The sequence below is a fragment of the Acanthopagrus latus genome, chromosome 5, assembly GCF_904848185.1.
Source record: "Acanthopagrus latus isolate v.2019 chromosome 5, fAcaLat1.1, whole genome shotgun sequence".
In the NCBI taxonomy this organism is placed as follows: domain Eukaryota; kingdom Metazoa; phylum Chordata; class Actinopteri; order Spariformes; family Sparidae; genus Acanthopagrus; species Acanthopagrus latus.
Window position 1 is genome coordinate 28,202,947 of NC_051043.1, and position 17,793 is coordinate 28,220,739.

The 17,793-nt window shown below is 40.4% G+C and overlaps 3 protein-coding genes across 3 annotated transcripts; all 3 read left to right on the forward strand.

Annotated features, from left to right (window-relative positions):
• The first annotated feature begins 558 nt into the window (after window positions 1-558).
• On the forward strand, window positions 559-7,279 carry rbm19 (RNA binding motif protein 19). Its single transcript, XM_037098807.1, has 24 exons — window positions 559-716; window positions 808-990; window positions 1,079-1,192; window positions 1,385-1,426; window positions 1,838-2,057; window positions 2,429-2,694; window positions 2,779-2,838; window positions 2,942-3,020; window positions 3,272-3,343; window positions 3,441-3,650; window positions 3,729-3,859; window positions 3,949-4,073; window positions 4,178-4,274; window positions 4,762-4,872; window positions 4,974-5,174; window positions 5,263-5,332; window positions 5,423-5,574; window positions 5,661-5,721; window positions 5,811-5,890; window positions 5,979-6,034; window positions 6,259-6,375; window positions 6,471-6,576; window positions 6,665-6,785; window positions 6,885-7,279. Exons 1-24 carry the CDS (start codon window positions 681-683, stop codon window positions 6,968-6,970), a joined length of 2,796 nt encoding a protein of 931 aa, XP_036954702.1. The 5' UTR covers window positions 559-680; the 3' UTR covers window positions 6,971-7,279.
• A 60-nt stretch (window positions 7,280-7,339) lies between these two features.
• On the forward strand, window positions 7,340-13,083 carry plbd2 (phospholipase B domain containing 2). The gene is made up of 12 exons (XM_037098809.1): window positions 7,340-7,590; window positions 9,006-9,099; window positions 9,200-9,358; window positions 9,463-9,563; window positions 9,664-9,878; window positions 10,520-10,614; window positions 10,735-10,895; window positions 11,236-11,331; window positions 11,444-11,515; window positions 11,608-11,760; window positions 12,085-12,247; window positions 12,363-13,083. Exons 1-12 carry the CDS (start codon window positions 7,376-7,378, stop codon window positions 12,531-12,533), a joined length of 1,695 nt encoding a protein of 564 aa, XP_036954704.1. The 5' UTR covers window positions 7,340-7,375; the 3' UTR covers window positions 12,534-13,083.
• Window positions 13,084-14,044: 961 nt separating this feature from the next.
• On the forward strand, window positions 14,045-17,621 carry zgc:158398 (uncharacterized protein LOC568894 homolog). The gene is made up of 7 exons (XM_037097515.1): window positions 14,045-14,232; window positions 14,859-15,050; window positions 15,151-15,406; window positions 15,505-15,601; window positions 15,724-15,865; window positions 15,956-16,096; window positions 16,495-17,621. The coding sequence occupies exons 2-7, from the start codon at window positions 14,889-14,891 to the stop codon at window positions 16,513-16,515; spliced, it is 819 nt and encodes a 272-aa protein (XP_036953410.1). The 5' UTR covers window positions 14,045-14,232; window positions 14,859-14,888; the 3' UTR covers window positions 16,516-17,621.
• The last annotated feature ends 172 nt before the right edge of the window (window positions 17,622-17,793 follow it).

The window sequence follows — 17,793 nt, forward strand, 5'->3', positions numbered from 1 at the left end:
TATTTTAAATCACACTACCTCACTTGGTAAGACCCGACCTTCTCTGCCTCTGATTGGCTACATCCTGCCCGTTGAGTAACATGCATGAGTGTCTCTCACCAAAAGATTGAAAAGAAGTGATACCTCTCACTCTGTAACTAAAACAGAGTGTTCAAGACAGAGTGTGTAAGGGAATGCTTCAGCAATTAACAATATCAGAAAAATAATGTGTTTTTTGAAAATTAAAGTGTATAAACTTATTCTTTAAGGGACCCCAGATAAAAATACACACCTGAAAATTAGCATCATATGACCTCTTTAAAGAAATAAAGTTGAGTTTCAATTTAAGAGACATTTTATAAGGAAGTTCAAGCGAGAAATGTTATCAAGCCTTGTTACAGTATCTCAGGAGAGATATTTGATAGAGAGAATATAACTTTATTTTATCTATCTATCTATCTATTTTACTTTCATTATCAGAATTAGTAGAAATCAGACTCCTGCTCCACTCTCCTCACCAGCTGGTGGCGCTAATGCACCAAAATGTTGTTTGTCTACCGCCATAAAGAGCCACGAAGAAGAAGAAGTAGACTCCTCCCACTAAACATGGCGACCTAGAGGAACATCCACGCTCGTTTGTTGACATATATGTACAGAAACCGAACTTGTGCTGTATTAGTGAAGTTACACCAATTACAACAATGTCGAGGCTCATCGTTAAGAACCTCCCTAACGGGGTGAGTAACCCGTCCGGATGTCAGCAGCCGGTACCGGCTGCATTTTGTTTCAGTCCGCCCGAAAATGTAACCGTGTGTGTGTTGTGTGCAGATGAAGGAGGAGAGGTTCAGGTCCATGTTCGCTGACTTCGGCATTGTGACAGACTGCTCTCTGAAGTTCACCAAGGACGGCAAGTTCCGAAAGTTCGGCTTTGTGGGTTTTAAAGCCGAGGAAGACGCCAACAGAGCCCTGAAACACTTCAACAAGAGCTTCGTGGACACGTCCAGAGTGACGGTACGGCTCCTGTCATGACTCCACGCGTTTTGTCTGCAGGGTTTGTTTTTCTTTCCATGTTTGAAAACGTGGTTGTCATTTGTCGCAGGTGGAGATGTGTAAGGCGTTTGGAGACCCCACTAAGGCCAAAGCCTGGAGCAAACACACCCAGAACTCAGGCCCGGACAAACCCTCCACTCCTGCAGACACTGACAGCAAAAAGGTACCTGCACACACACGAACTGACAGGACTGGGATGTAAACCAAGCACTTTTACTCAGGAACTAATTGTGATTGTGTAAGTGTGTGTATTTAATTTAGAATATCCAGGATTTTTTATTAAAACAGTGTAGTTTAGTTCTGTCACTGTCACTTCTCAAAAATGTTGCATATGTCTTTTTATTTCTTCCCTCAGAAAAAGAAACAGAAAAAGGAAACCAACAGCTCGCTTGGAAATGTGAGTAAATTTGTATGATGTGTGTAAAACCTTGTAAAATCTGTATGAGATGGAACGATCTCAATAGTTTTTTGTTACCAGTCATAATCTGATCAAAGCACGATGTATAGAAAATAAAGGTCAAACTGAGGGATTGATATACGGTAATGTTTTGCAAACTGTACCAAAACTCGACAGCAACATGTAAAGAAATCGCTGTTAATGATGCTCGACTCTAAATTGAATTCACTAAATTGTTTTATTCTAATAAACATTATCTGCTGCATTCTATATAAACTTGTAATAGTTTGTTTTAATGAAGTGCAGCTTACATTGTTTTCTCATACTTGTGAAGTTAATCACTGAGTTCACTGCATCAGCTTTGCACGGTGTAATAATTACTCTCTGTCTGTCATTTGCTCTGTGTGTCAGCTGGAAGAGGACCAGGCCTTCAAGGAGTTTCTGTCAGTCCATCAGAATCGCAGCCAGGCTCCAACCTGGGCAAACGACACCATGCAGCAAACAACCGATTCTGATGGTGGACGGACCAAGACCCAAGTCAAGAAGAAACCTGCCTCAGATGATTACCTCAACTTTGATTCAGACCAGTCAGAAGAAGAGGACGAGGAAGAAGAACATGATGGAGATGACGGTTGGTAATGGAAGTCCCTTCATAGAGTATGTTAGTTACAGTTGTGTGTTTATCTAAACTTTTAGCACAAACCAGGCACATTATTTGTCAGTTATCTATCACACATTTCTTAAACTTATGCATGAATATAGTGTCATTAATCTTCCCACTGCTACGTTGTTTGGAGGTTGCAGCCTTGAATTGCGACGCCGTTGATGGTTATAACATAAAATTAAACTTAATTCACCAAATATACCTCACCAAGATCCTACGTATATGTAGTGAAATGAATAGCTTATATGAATATACGTGTTATTGTAGTAATACACTGTACCTGCATGGTAAAATAAAACATTTAAAATAGATAATCTGTGGCAATTTGTCGCTCTCAGGTGCCACTAAAGAAGCACTGAAGTCTGGCTTGTCAGATATGGAGTATCTGCGCTCAAAGGTAGCACAGACAGATGACACCCTGGAGGAGGAGGAGGAGGAGGAGGATGGCGAAGGGGCTGATGATGAAGACGAGGATCAGGGTCCGGTACAGCACACAGACAGCGCCTATGAGAGCGGTGACAGAGAAAACGCCTCCAAAGCCAAAACATCAGCTTCGTCTGAAGAGAAGAAGCAGAGTAAAGCAAAGAAAACTGCCAAGCAAGAGGTGACTGATCAAAGCACATTAAACATTATTTCATTATTTTGTTTTCAGCCTGAAATGATTTACACCGTCGTGTGTTTGATGCAGATGGAGCCGGTTACAGAGTTCACTGTGAAGCTGAGAGGAGTCCCGTTCAATGTTAAAGAGGTGAGTTAACAAGTTTTAAGTGAAGAAAATCGACTGAAGCCACTTAAAAAAAACAAAAAAAAACCACTGACACCAACATGTTTTCTGTGTGTGACATTAACAGCAACAAATTCGAGAGTTCATGACCCCATTGAAGCCGGCAGCGATCAGGATCGGAAAGAATGAAAGCGGGAATAGAACAGGTATGTTGTTAAAAGCATAATGTATTGAACTGTATACCTGGTGGGTGGATAGTTGCCTGTGTGTACTGTGTGAGTCTACTCAAGGAAAGCCAGACTCCCTCCAGATGTGGTCAGGCAGATCCAAATATGACGGTATTACACCTTGCATTAACATTTGTTTCTCCTCATCTGTGTCCAGATAAAGATAGTTTTTTATTACCAGGTGTTTGTTGTCCATGTATCATCACAGGTGTCTTTTGTGTGTGTTTCAGGTTATGTATATGTGGATCTGCACACTGAAGAACAGGTAGAAAAGGCCATGAAGAGGAATAAAGACTACATAGGTAAGAAAAATCAAAATCCTTGAGCCTATTGTGACCCCTGCTGTGTGGTCGGGTCCTCTGGCACATCATGACTTCCCCTCTGCATGTGTTTTTTCAGGTGGGCGTTATATTGAGGTCTTCCGTGTGGATCCCTCTGGCGGTCAGAGTAAGAGAGACAGAAAGGCCAAAGAAATTGACAGAAACTTCACCAGGAAGCTGAAGGAGGACGAGGAGGAGGAAGATGTTTCAGAGTCGGGTCGACTCTTCGTCAGAAATCTGCCTTACACCTGCACCGAGGAAGAGATCAAGGAGCTGTTCGAAAAGCATGGTGAGGAAAAGAAACATGCACCTGCAAGAAATAACTGCCAGCTTGTCTGACTTTCTAATAATATGACAATCTTTGCAGGTCCTTTATCTGAGGTTCTCTTCCCTATTGACAACCTTACCAAGAAACCTAAAGGATTCGCTTTCATAACCTTTATGATACCAGAGAATGCTGTGACGGCTCTGGCTCAGCTGGATGGACACGTATTTCAGGTACCTTAAACCTGTAATGGCTTCCTTATTCCGTCATAACCCTTGTTTTTCAAATTAGATTAGAAACATTAATTATGTTGTGCTTTTAGGGAAGGATGCTTCACCTGCTTCCCTCCACGGTAAAGAAGGAAAAGGTGGACACAGATGCTGGTGGTCCTGGTTCTTCGTCTTACAAACGGCAAAAAGATGCTAAAAGTAAAGCTTCAAGTTCCAGGTATAAAAAATTACTTCTTCACATTTACATGAAAGGATAAACAAATAAATGAATTATTTTGTTTTAGTGCTTATCCCTTATTTTAATTAAATGTTTCCTTTTAGCTCCCACAACTGGAACACTCTATTTGTGGGCACGAGTGCAGTGGCAGACGCCATCGCTGAAAAATACAACACCACAAAAAGCCAAGTCCTGGACCATGTGAGTAGCCCTGCATCCGGTTCTAGTACAGTACAGTGCCCCCTTAACTAGTCATCAACTCCAGCATTAGTTTGTTGTTAGTGGGTGTTCGGACTGGAAATAGCCTAACGATGCAAGTGAAATGCAAATGCCTCAGGTACCCATGAGACGATGATATACACTTCAGCAGAAGTTCAGTTTGAGTAACAGGCCTGTGAGTTTGAAGGTTATCAGATGCTAAACTCTGGAGGGCAGTGTGTGAAACAAGAGGTATGGTTATACTGCTCTGAGACGTCATCAAGGTGGCAATATTTTCTTTTTCGTTGCATTGTTTGAAAGGTTAACAGGCAAAATAAGACACAGATTTTGCCCTTTTTGGCACCTTTTCTCAGCCAACACAGCATTTATTTAATCAGATTTTTTTCAGTCTGCTGTAGCTACAACAAAGTGAATTGTTATGAGTGGTGCCCGGTTAAGGTTTCTTTGTATTTCTTGCCCTCCTCTGCAGGAGTCAAAGGGCAGTGTTGCTGTGAGGATGGCTCTGGGAGAGACACAGATCGTTCAGGAGACTCGACAGTTTTTACTGGACAACAATGTCAGTCTGGATTCCTTTAGTCAGGTATGTTTAACATAAACTCCCATTTAACTCAATTGTCTATTAATAAATTACCGTGCCTGTTATCCAGTTACCTTGCCTTACGCTTTCCCCCTGGTGTACAGGCGGCAGCACCGAGAAGTACATCTGTCATCCTGGTGAAGAACCTTCCGGCTGGAGTGACGGCGTCAGAGTTGGAGGAGCTCTTCTCACCTCACGGTTCTTTGGGCCGAGTGCTGCTGCCGCCCTCGGGACTCACTGCAATCATTGAGTTCCTTGAGCCGACCGAGGCGAAACGAGCCTTCACTCGGCTGGCCTACAGCAAGGTGTGTAAAGCTTTTTTTTTTTACCAACATGCAGGATATATTTAAGGAGAGTAACTTTAACACTTCTACTTGTTTCTAAACACTCTAGTTTCAACATGTCCCGCTGTATTTGGAGTGGGCACCTGTCGGGGTGTTTGTAGCAGCCAAACCAGAACCAGGTAAAATCACTCAGATACATAAACTTAAATTTTAATCTTCAAAGGGATCATTTGAATAACTAGAATATATTTTGGTTCTGTCTAACCAAGTATTAGAAAAGGAGATGCCAGTAAAGGAGGAGAAGAAGGAAGAAGAGGAAGAGGAAGAAGAGGAGGAGGAGGAGGAGGAGGAATCTGCTCCTGGTTCGACGCTTTTCATTAAGAATCTTAACTTCGACACAACGGAGGAGAAACTTCAGGAGGTGGGTCACTTTATAAATACAACCCTCACTCATGTTTTAATACTGTATGTTTTAAAACATAATGTTGTTTTTTTCATTTGTTGCAGACATTCTCCAAATGTGGGAAGGTCAAGTCATGCTCCATCTCCAAGAAGAGAGATAAAACAGGTACGTAATATTAAAATGAGGATATTTCACATTCACAAGCAGTGTATCCTTCCTTAATAACCCCTATTATGATGTCGGTTTGATTCCAGGCAAGATGTTGTCCATGGGTTACGGTTTTGTCCAGTATCAGACAGCAGAAGCAGCACAGAAAGCCCTGAGGCAGCTACAGGTATGTCCATGTTTCCTCTGTGACAGTCTCCTTGCTTTTCTCTCTGGTTTGTGGCTGATGTGTGTTTTATGTCTCAACCCTCCACCAGCACTGTACTGTGGATGATCACCAGCTAGAGCTGAAGGTTTCCGAGAGAGCCACGAGGTAAAGTGCGCACCGGCAAGGGGTTTAATGAACTTTGAGTGTGGTGAAGAGAAGAAATGGGGGGTGGATTAATTAGATTCATGACTGTGAATGACTGTCATCTTTATTAAGGTACTACAGGCATACAAAACATCAAGCGTTAAGTAGTTTACCAGGACAGAAAACTGCAAGCTCTACTGGAGGAAACAGGCAATACTCATTTAGTCCTTTCTCCCTGTTTGCAGGACGACTGAGGTGTCACGCAAAAAGAAGCAAGCTGAGAAGAAACAGACAGGATCCAAAATCCTTGTGCGCAACGTCCCCTTCCAAGCCAGTGTCAGGGAAATTCGGGAACTCTTCTGGTAAGCGTCAGTCACTCACAATTGTTTTTGCGAAGAAAAAGTTTGTAGTGAGGTAATTTTAATAATACTAAGATTTATTCCTTCTGCCCTTTCAGTACATTTGGAGAGCTGAAGACTGTCCGTCTTCCAAAGAAAGCAGCTGGCACAGGGAATCACAGAGGCTTTGGCTTTGTTGACTTCCTCACCAAACAGGACGCAAAGGTTAGTGTGTTACATGAGCTTTTCAGACATTTTTTCATTAGGTAGACTTACTGTCCCCTAAGTGCCTTTGCCTCTGTTGTCTCCTTAGAAAGCATTTGCTGCACTGTGCCACAGCACCCATTTGTATGGGAGACGCCTCGTGCTGGAGTGGGCTGATGCTGAGGACACAGTGGAGACACTAAGACGGAAAACAGCAGAACATTTTCATGGTAGGTCAGATTTCCTTTGCAGAAAGGATTTGTGAAAAACTGTGGCATTTATTCTTTATTTTTATGCCTTAATTTCATGTCACTTATTCTCTGTGTCAGTGGCCGCCAAGAAGCAGCGAAAGGCAGAAGTCTTGGAGGGAATTATGGAGACGATGGAAACCGACGGGGGTGCTGAAGTTCCCTGAACGCTGCCCTGAACGTTCCCTGAACGCTGCAGTCGTCATCGAAAGCATTGACTCAGCTGTTTTTCATTATAAATAGAACTGTGAACAATGAGGGCCTGCCTGGCTTGTGCACAAGGAACTAATTCTAATGAATCTACAATCTTGACAAAGTTCACTGGAGTTTTAAAAAAAACCTCTGGATGTTTTTGCATCTTTTGTATAGAATAATGTCTCAAAAGCAAGATGATTGGACTAATGTCAGTTTTTTTTATATAAAGTGATATTTCATGATTTTAAAGTTTGTTTTTGTAACTGAAAACCACAAAAAAACAAGAAAAAACTGCCAACGTGGTCTTTTATTTTGAAAGTACCGCCCCTGTCAGGTGACCACTCACCCGCGTCATCATGTGACTGGCTCATTCAAACATGGCGTCCGGGGTAAACAAGACGTCTGGGAGGTTCTCGGCGGTTGTAAACGTGATAGCGGTTTTAGCCGGGTTGTGTTTAATATGTGAGCCTGTTCGAGGGGAAATACGAACCGCTGTCATCGACAAAGCGAGCGGACAGCTGTCTGTCGTGGAGGGATACAGAGAAGATTTTGTGGCGTGGGCGAACTTCACTGATGACATTAAAACATCGGGGTGAGTTCACTGCCGCTTGTTGTGGCTTTGTAGGTCAAAACATTCACAACCTTTTTCTCTTGTCCGCCCTTGTGTAGCTCCACCAGCTCCACAACCTAGTTAATGTGAAAAACGACATTAATGTGTAAAGTCAGAGCTTCATCCACCGCGGAGACACCCAGCGGCGGCTCTTACTCAGTTCCCCCCGGTGTTGGCAGCAGGAGGACGGTTAGCTTCCTCCCAGAACTTCGAGCTGCTCTGCGCATCAATACATTTCTCCATGTTTTGTTTTCTTCCACAGTTTCTATGTCATGTGACCCAGTGACTCCGAACCAAAGCCGAACTGTGTTAGTACGCAGGCCACCTAAAACGCACCTGTTTTTATTGGATTTGGCGGCTTCTTCTAGTTTTATAACAATATTTATGATGTAAATTCAGCATTTCTTTTCAATAACTTCCATGTCATGTGACACAGTGAGTACAAACCAATGCCGAATTGTGTCATTATACAGGCCACATGAGACATATCCGTTTTTATTGGATTTCACTGCCTCTTATATCTTATATCAATTCTTTTATCTAAATTAAGCATTTCTTTTCAGTAGCTTCCATGTCATGTGACCCAGTGACTCCAAACCAATGCAAAGCTGTATTACTAAATGGGACAAATAAGACACACCACCTCCCTGTGACTCGACTTCGTCTTTCTCGCTTTGCAGATCTTTACATGCGTAAAAGTGCTACATTACAAAATAAAGGAAAAACAAAAACTGAGGAAGCAATCTTTTTTCAATCAAAAAATGTGTGCACCACTGTAACAAGTAGAATAAAAAATAAAACTCCACTTGAACTAAAATGAAGACAGTACAACACACAGAAGTCACAAGTGTTTAACTTCCACGTCCAAGCAGAGTGTCTAGTCATTTGTTTTTCTGATCACAAGTCATCAAAACAGCGATTCCACTTCTCTACTTTTCTCTTGGACTTCTTCAAATATCATAGAAACATTTATCAGAAGTGAAACATGTGAAAGAAGTGGTCAGCTTTTTGATACTGTGGATATGGATAGATATATAGATATATATTCTAAAATATATTTCAGTATAGCTGCAATATATCCATTTGATTTACATATGTTTGCATTTTTCTCACTTTTTCTCGTATATCTTTTACACCCAGTTATACAAAAAATAACAAAAGCTGAAAACAACAAAAAAAAACTATATCTATCCACATAAATTTACACATACATGTATAAACATGCATATATGATTTTACGATACATTAATTCATTAATGCCAACAAACAGATTAAGAACACTTAATGAGAGTCAAATGATAGAACAATGTAATTAAACATAATTTCCTATCTGTGCACCATGATATCTTTGTTAAAACCTGCACTCAGATATTTAATTGTTGTCATTTGCTCTTCAGCTGGTCGTTCTTGGAGGTCACCACCAGCAGTCAGTACAATGACAGTATCCAGGCCTATGCTGCTGGTGCAGTGGAGGCTGCAGTCACATCTCAGGTCTGCTTCACTCTACACAGCCTTTTTAATGTTGCATCACTTACTTTACAGTGAATTTAATCTAAAAACTTATATATATGTTCATGTATGTTTGTTTTAGCTTATCTATAAGCACTGGATGAACACTTTGATGGGTTACTGTGGGCCCTTCACGTCTGAATCCGATTACTGTCAGCGCCTTAAGGCTTTCATTGCAACCAATATGCAATGGGTTCAGGAGCAAATAGAGAAGCAGCCGACTTCACCCTACTGGTACCAGGTACTTAATGAGCATTTGTAGGGTCAATAAATCCTCTTGCATTTATCTAAAAAATGTTTGAAAGCCAGAAATAAGATGTTTTATTCTCTGGTTCTGCTTGTCAGGTGCGTCTGGCACTGCTGCAGCTGAAAGGACTGGAGGACAGCTACAATGATGAGCTGTCATTTCCTCTTGGGTCATTCTCCTTCAACCCATTTGGTTTTCTGTAAGTGGCCGTTTTTTTGTTTATTAATCAAAGATGTTCTAGTTTCTTCCTGTTCCTGGAGACATGAAATTATCCAGCTGACATCTTCCACTTTGTCCAGAATCTTCCAACTGGGCGGAGATCTGGAGGACTTGGAATCGGCTCTGAACAAATCCAGCCAAACTCGACCTCTTGGATCCGGCTCGTGTTCTGCACTCATTAAGCTGCTGCCAAACAATAAGGAACTGCTGGTGTCACATGACACCTGGAACACCTACCAGGCCATGCTGCGCATAATGAAGAAATACACCTTTGCCTTTAAAGCTTCTCCTTTAGGTAGTTTACCGATGCAATTATGTGTCCTGTACATCATTGATCAGGTTCTAGAGTCCCTCAATGTTTACATTAAAGGATTAGTTCAACATTTTTGTGAAATATGCTTATTTGATGAGCGTAAAATGAGGAGATCAATATCACTCCTGTTTCTGCATGAAATATAAATCTAAAGCCAGTAGTTTATTAGCTTAGCTTAGCTTTAGCTTGGCATAAAGAACGGAAAGGAGGAAACAGCCAGTCTGGCTCTGTCCGGTGGTAGCAGAATATCGACTTCCTTGCAGCCTCAGCTGATTGTCTGTTGAACTCATGCTGTAGCTGAAAGGACAGCAGGAGGACACCAATCTTAAGGAAATGGTCCTAACCAAGGCAAGCTGTTTTACCCCGCTTCAAGTCTTTATGCTTAGATAAGCTAAATGACTCCTGGCTTCATATTTACCAAGCAGACACCAGACTGTGTTTGGTATTCACATTAACTCCAAGCAAAATGCCAAGTATGTTGCCCAAAACATTGAAGATTTCTCATAAAAACATTATTTGTTTCTGAGTTTAAAGCTCCAGTGAACAGACTGACAATGTTGTTGCTGTCTGTGATGCAAGTTAAAATCATTAAGCTCTTTTGTTTTTTGATATTCTTCTTTCAGACAATGTTTTTATTCCTGGAGGAACTCAGGCCTTCTCGTCTTATCCTGGATCGATCTTCTCTGGAGACGACTTTTATATCCTGAGTAGTGGCTTGGTGAGAAGCTCTTTGAATTCATGATCGAATTGATTCATAATTTGCTGTTAGTTCACTTTAGGTTACAAATTGAGTAATGCTAGATGGAGTTTCTGTTGTTAATGTACCTTGTGTCTCCAGGTGACATTGGAAACCACCATCGGCAACAGTAACCCGGCTCGCTGGAAGTTTGTTCAGCCAACAGGATCCGTCATGGAATGGTTGAGGAACATTGTGGCCAATCGATTGGCTTCTACTGGCGCCGACTGGGCCAAGATCTTCAGCAAGTACAACAGTGGAACGTGAGTTTTACACACAGGGAAGAAACTGGCTCCAGGTTGTGTTGTCTGCTGCATTTTGTCCTGTGTTCAAAATTCTCATTGAAGACATGATTAGATTAGATTTTTTATGACCTTAGACTGTCATGTGGATTGATTAGTGGAGTAAAGGAACAAAGACAATACCCTTCATTATCAAGAGTCACATGAGTAGCATTCAGCTCTAACGGGGTCATCAGAGTGTTTGTTGTGTAATGCTGATTCAGCTGAAATCAGTTACATGGATATATAGTAAATAAAGAAATTATAAATCAGTAAACATCACTAATTTTATGGTTATGCTTACACTGTGTGTGCTTTGTAGGTACAACAACCAGTGGATGATTGTGAACTATAACCACTTCACTCCGGGGAAGACCGACATTAAGGAGGAGCTCTTTGTTGTGCTGGAGCAGATTCCGTAAGACTTTCCATACAGTCTTTAATCAAAAAACAAGATTATTCCATTATTTCTATTTATGACTCATAAACCTGTCACTTGAAACTAAGCTTTAACTCTTTTAATGCTGCAGGGGACTCATTATTTTCACCGATAAAACTCAGGAACTGCTGGAGAAAGGGTACTGGGCGAGTTTTAACATACCGTAAGTATTCACTTTGTAATCATTTTTTATAGATTAACTGTAATCATGTTTATATATGAAATTGTCTTTTGTTCACATGTGTTCATATGTAGGTATTATGTGGACATATTCAATGCCAGTGGCTGCAATGAGCTGGTTGAGAAGTACGGCTCGTGGTTCTCTCTGGACCAGAATCCTCGGGCTCAGATTTTCAGGAGAAACCAGACAGCTGTCACAGATATAGACTCGATGGTCCGCCTCATGAGGTAAGGTCTCAGACAGGTTTGGTGGTGGAGTGATGGTAAAAATACAAAAAAAATAAAAAATAAAAACCTATTGTTGTATTTTATGTTTTGTAGCATGATGTGAATGTCTTTGTGAATGACTCAGGTCAGATTATCTCAAAAACGATGATGGGACTTTATGCAGGTTCTGTAGTGCTTCACCTCAGTGCCTCTCTCTGCTATGCTAACAGAGAGCAACAGCAGCTAACATTAGTTTAGAAACAGAGTCCACCAACATAAACCTGCCTTCCAGCGAGTTCTTTTCAACTAAATATAATTTCATGAGATGCACATTTCTCTCTTCAGGTACAACAACTTTAAAGAAGATCCGCTGTCAAAGTGCGATGGCTGTGATCCACCTGCCAACGGAGAGAATGCTATCTCAGCCCGTTCAGACCTGAACCCGGCTAATGGAACATATCCGTTTGGCGCCCTGAGGCAGAGATCACATGGAGGAACAGACATGAAGGTTTTAACTGTCACTTTGCTCAAAACATTTGACTCATCATGCCTCTGAATCTCTTGCACGCGTAAGAGATGTTTACGAAGTCTGATCTATTGTGTTATTCCTTTCAATTTTGCAGATGACCTCCTACGGGATGTACCGTGACTATGGTATGGTAGCAGTGAGCGGGCCAACGTGGGACCAGGTGCCTCCATTTCAGTGGAGCACTTCCCCTTACAAAGACCTGATGCACATGGGGCATCCTGACACTTGGGCATTCAAGCCTATAAAAGTCAACTGGACTCCATAATTGTTGTCACACTGTATCTACAAGTAGCATGATGAATATAAGTACTGCCAGCTGTGCTTTATGAAGTTTTGACAAAGGGAAATGGTACTTTTAATTCAGTGTGACGTGACTTTGAACAAAATAGTCATGTAATTGATTCTCAGGAGAGTGGCAATAATATTTCAAGTTTTTACAGCATTGCACTATTTACGTAATTATGACACGTAAAACTTAAAGATAGATTCACAGTATGATCAAGAGCAACTTCCCCACTTTGCTAAAGTAAAGTGGGAGCTTTTACATTAGATAATATCTGATTTTTATATTAAGTTGATTCTTTCACTGAATTTGTGAAAATGTCAGATCCACTTGTTTTCTGATGGCCTTTTGATTTACTGGAGTTTCCACAGGATTGTACATTTCTGATTATTGATGCATTTGCAGATTTTCAGTCACTGTGAAGATGAATGTCTTAATCCTGAGTTAGATCATTTTTGAGAAATTCTTAAATGAGGCATTGTTGGAATTATTTTTTGGGAATATTTTTTAAATAAACTATGCTCTGATTGTTTGTTTGTTGCTTTAATTTTGATATAATTTAATTGTATTGATCTGATGTAATCTTTGTAAATACAAGAGTAATGACAGAGTAAGTTAAAGGCCCTGCACACCTAAGGAGTAAGTGTAATTGATCACAGTTATGTCAGAATCAGCAAACTCCATGATAGAAAATTAAACATAAAAGTCTGATTTGTCCCACTCAAACAGGTGCAATGGGAGAATGAGGAACTTGTCACTCAAGCGCTGTGGATACGCCCCTGAAGTTCTGATCAAGTAAAATAAACACCTGGAGGGAAAGAAAAACCTGTTAGGTTTGGCCAAGGTAATCGTTAGTCCTTCAGCTAAATAAGCAAGATCCGCTCTCTACACTGTGATGATGAGGAAGTCATCAGTACAAAAACACAGCCAGCATACTTTTCAACAATTCCTTTATGACTAAATATTACAAAACATGTGGATGAAACTTATGAAATAACAACGTGCATGTTAATTTAAATTATTGTGCCGGGTTAGTAAATTTTGTAAGTGTTCATTTATTACTTCACTTGAATTTCTGCTTAAAATCGGGATTTGTACTTTGTTATCAATATTATACTGTTATGAAGGAAATTCTTAATACATAAATGCAGATACTTAAAAACTAAACCTTGTCAGATAACCATAAAGAATGAGTTAAAATTGATAAGTAAATCTCTATCAATGAATGACTGACAAAGTTTTGTCTTTATTAACTCTGTACAAATTAATTTTAGTTGAGGTCGGCTTCTTTTAGTTTTTATTTTACGTATTTATTAGGACTCTTGTTTTTTTTTTTTAACAGATTCTTGATTTGTTTAATGTATGCTTGTATTCTGAACGAGTTGTATAGTATTTCATACACGTATTATGTACATTCTCCTTATAAAAAATAATAACACAAAATAAAAATAAAAAGCTTTACTACCGGTCACGTGACGCACAGACCGGTCGTCGTCATGGCAACTGAACTGTCGTAAACCGACTGCGCTGTGTCGTGTTGTTGTCTTCGTGCTGCTTCGGATGAACTTTAAACGTCCTAAATGTCGAGCTCCGGTTTACTTCTCATCGAGAAACTCGGATATTACTGCATTTTACCAAAACGACGTGGCGACGTGATCAAAGAAGGCTGCTCAAATTGAAGGTATGAAGTTAGCTGTCAGCTAGTTAGCTAGCAACGTTAGCTAACTTACTTTGACAGTACAGTTGAAGCTGTTGCTGGCTGATATGGGGGTGAAGTTACACGTCTCCTGTTGATCTGTGATCGAGCGGTTAAGTTTTATTTCGTCTCACTGTAGAATAGAGTTGAACAAGTAATCGTAAATCATCATCACATTATCCTAAACGTAACAACTGCAGTTATTTAGTTAAGCTAATGTGTCACAAAACAGTGTTTTAAAGACATTTTGTAGCGCTGCAGAGATGCTCTGACCTACAAACGTTGTACTCAAGATGAAAATAAACATGTTTGTCTGAAAATTGTGATGTAAAATTTAATCATCCATGATAATCATTGATCATATCGCAATCGCAATATCCGTCAAAATAATCGCAGTATCCCTTTTTGACCATATGGTGCAGCCGTACTTGGCTCTTTTCGCAATAAAGTGCTTCTGTTGACAGGAGATTATCTTTGATCGTCAATAATTTTAGTGCTTTGCTGTTGGATATCCAGCTACAGAGTCATATATGCCATTTTCAATCCAAAATAAGGGCCGTAGGGGGATTATTTGAAACTTACGAACTGAAGTGACTCTCTTCTGTTTACAGCTTGTCAGTCCCAGGTGTATGTGAAGTCTGATGATGGGTGTCTGGCAGCCGATGACCAACCTTAGAGATTATGTTTCCCAGAATCCTCCAGGGGTGACATTTTTCCTGTGCCTGTTGAGTCTGGCTGTCTCGTTCATCTGCCTCAGCTCTTACAGCTTCGCCAACACTCTGCCTAACCCTGACACAGCGACGGTAAGGATTTTATCCTGTGTGCAGAGGAATCCTGACTGCATTTACGCTTGTGATTATGGAAATACTGATGTGGAAATTATACATGTTATTCCTCCCTCAGGACTGGAACCGTATCCTGTCCTCCTTATCACAGTTCCAGCTGTGTGTGAAAGCCAACGCAAGTTCGTCTGAGCCTGTCTTGCCTGTCCCCTCTCCTGTGATCGACAGAGACACTTCAGTTGAGTCCACAGTGAATTCCTCTGTCACCAGTTTGCGTCTCAAGGTTCCTCTGACTGTGACTACCAGCTCAGACAGTGGCTCTTTGAAAGACCTTAGTCTCCACACTACCATGAGAGCCAAGCAACTGAATCTGGGAGGTTTGTTTCACAGTACGATGTTTTTGTTGTGAGACAAAGTGGGTAAAAGTGTTTGTATCATGACATTCTCACCCACTATTGATTGTGTTACTCCTCAGGCGACAAGCTTGTTAATTTGACTCTGGAGTTGTCTGAAAGTGACACCTACACCTGTCTCACCATAAGTGCCCCGACACACGTCCTGCCCATGAGCCTGTAAGTTCTTGTGTGTTTCCAAGCTTCCTTAATTTAAATCAGCAACTACTCTTACATACGGAGAAAGGCAGTCAACTCACCATAAGAAATCATTTTTGTGTGTTTTGTATGTTTTAATGAAGACTTCCACCGAAGTGCCCTGCAACGGAGAAAAACATTTTACCCATTCATGTGGAAGTGAGCAACCAGGTGCCCACAGCGTCACAAACCTGCTACAATCTACACTCCAAGAATGACCCTAAACTCACAGTCATGTTAACAAAGGTACACACCTCACACGTGAACCACATGACTTTCTCAGGCTGTTTCTTGTCATCCTGTCGCTCATTCTCTCTTTTTGTTTGTCTTCTTTAGGAGGAGCAGAGTGTGGCAGTGCGACATCTGTTGGAAGTCAGCATGTGTCTGCTGGGAATTTGTGTGATTCTCTGTGTCATTGCTTGTCTGACACAATCTGCCATTCGCCGCTACAACTGGAATGGACTGGATCTACAAAATGTAATTCTGAGTTACCTTCTCACATTAATAACAACATCAGAAACCACTGCTGCTCGCTTCATATTAACCTGACTGAAATTCTCCTTAGACTCTCAGCAAGAAAGCATATAAGTGTATTTTCCAAACTATTCCTTTAACTGAAGCTATATGATGTAGATTTTTTTTTTTTATAGCTGCACCTTTCAAGCAATTTTTTAAGGCACAATTTCCCAGAAATTTCCAGAAAAACACTTGAGGCTTAAGACGTTAAATACATTTATACTAATTATACAAATGTTATCAATGTATGCATGAAATATAGGACACATGTTATAGGTTTTGAGAGTGTTTGTGTTACTTGTATGACATGAAATGTGCAAATTATGTTTTTCCTAACTATGGCTTTACTTCATTTACAGGAGCCCTTGATGGACAGCTGAGCATTTTTCATCCTCTGCATCCTGAAGAATCAGCTGGTGGTTGAGAGTAAACATCAATATGTATCTGTACTTCCCGTTGATTTTACAGAAGTAACCAGTTCATACGTCCTGTGGGGTACTACTCAGCCTGCTAAAACAGCTGCATAACGTCTTGTGTGGCTCTGGAAATGGCTTCCATAAGCCTGAGAAATTAACCCTGATGATGTCATGAGGGTTATCTGAGCTTGGGTGTGCAGACTACATATTTATGTAGTATCTAGCAAATTTCAAGCTCTACTCAGACAAGGGACTAAAAGTCAGGATATTCCCCCTCATTTGTGTCAGTTTTGACCATTTTTAATCCATCTCACACTTGAAGGTACGACACCAAATCAGTGGAAGATTCCTGCTTTTGGAAACTGAAATATTATATAACATCCAAGTGAGACACATGGTTGTGATGAAGGAGTTAATTTTTAATGGGACCATTGTGTAATGGGAATGCTGGTCATCCCTACACTGTTGACTGGTCATGCATTCACTATCTGTATCTTATGTTCAGTGCATTCCATGTGTTATTTTCGGTTGAACTTCTTTACTGTAATTTAGCTTCCACATGCCCAGAATGACTTTTAACAGCTTCTAGATGGACATTAACTTGCTGTAATCAGTCAAGTGATTTAATGTAATGTACTTAGAATAAGTATTTTCCAGTCAAAAATCTGAATCTGATTTTTTTTTTTAAACTGTAGTATGTACTGTTTGCCTAATAACATGTTTTCGGTTCCAAAAAGGTCTTATATTTTACTTGTTTTACAACCCAGTCTTCATATCTGACATTGAAGGTTGATTGAATCCAGATGCCAGACTTACATTAAGTATTCTTGCATCAACCTACATGTGACTTGCCACTTTAAAAGTGAGTGTTGAAGGAACGCTGAAATCTTTCTTGCTTAATATATGTTTTAAAACAAGAACTTTAAGCACAGTAAGTGCAGGGAAATTACCAGGGTTAATGAAATGACATGTGTTTGTATGCACTAATGTCTCAGAAACAAATGACTGGCATTCTGTTTTCACACTGTTTTTCTAATTTTAACAAGAATTAAACTTGAATGAAAAATATATCAGGTTTCTCTTGTGAATCTTACTGGGGAGTGTAGGAACTTTTCAGTAACCCACTCTGATTTCATTTACTGATCTGCCAAGTGAAGGAGTAATACCATGTAGTCTTAATGTGATGCACACAAACAATACTAGTAATGATAATGATTTGCCAAACTGTTCTTAAGAAAGCTG

Bases quoted from the DNA above. Each gene is read 5' to 3' on its own strand.
- rbm19 (XM_037098807.1), top strand. From the start codon at position 681: ATGTCGAGGCTCATCGTTAAGAACCTCCCTAACGGG. The intron at 3,651-3,728 runs GTGAGGAAAAGA...CAATCTTTGCAG, and splicing joins GGAGCTGTTCGAAAAGCATG to GTCCTTTATCTGAGGTTCTC. The intron at 5,175-5,262 runs GTGTGTAAAGCT...TAAACACTCTAG, and splicing joins CTCGGCTGGCCTACAGCAAG to TTTCAACATGTCCCGCTGTA.
- plbd2 (XM_037098809.1), top strand. From the start codon at position 7,376: ATGGCGTCCGGGGTAAACAAGACGTCTGGGAGGTTCTCGGCGGTTGTA. The intron at 9,879-10,519 runs GTAGTTTACCGA...TTCTTCTTTCAG, and splicing joins CTTTAAAGCTTCTCCTTTAG to ACAATGTTTTTATTCCTGGA. The intron at 11,761-12,084 runs GTAAGGTCTCAG...TTCTCTCTTCAG, and splicing joins TCGATGGTCCGCCTCATGAG to GTACAACAACTTTAAAGAAG.
- zgc:158398 (XM_037097515.1), top strand. From the start codon at position 14,889: ATGATGGGTGTCTGGCAGCCGATGACCAACCTTAGAGATTATGTTTCC. The intron at 15,602-15,723 runs GTAAGTTCTTGT...GTTTTAATGAAG, and splicing joins CACGTCCTGCCCATGAGCCT to ACTTCCACCGAAGTGCCCTG. The intron at 16,097-16,494 runs GTAATTCTGAGT...CTTCATTTACAG, and splicing joins ATGGACTGGATCTACAAAAT to GAGCCCTTGATGGACAGCTG.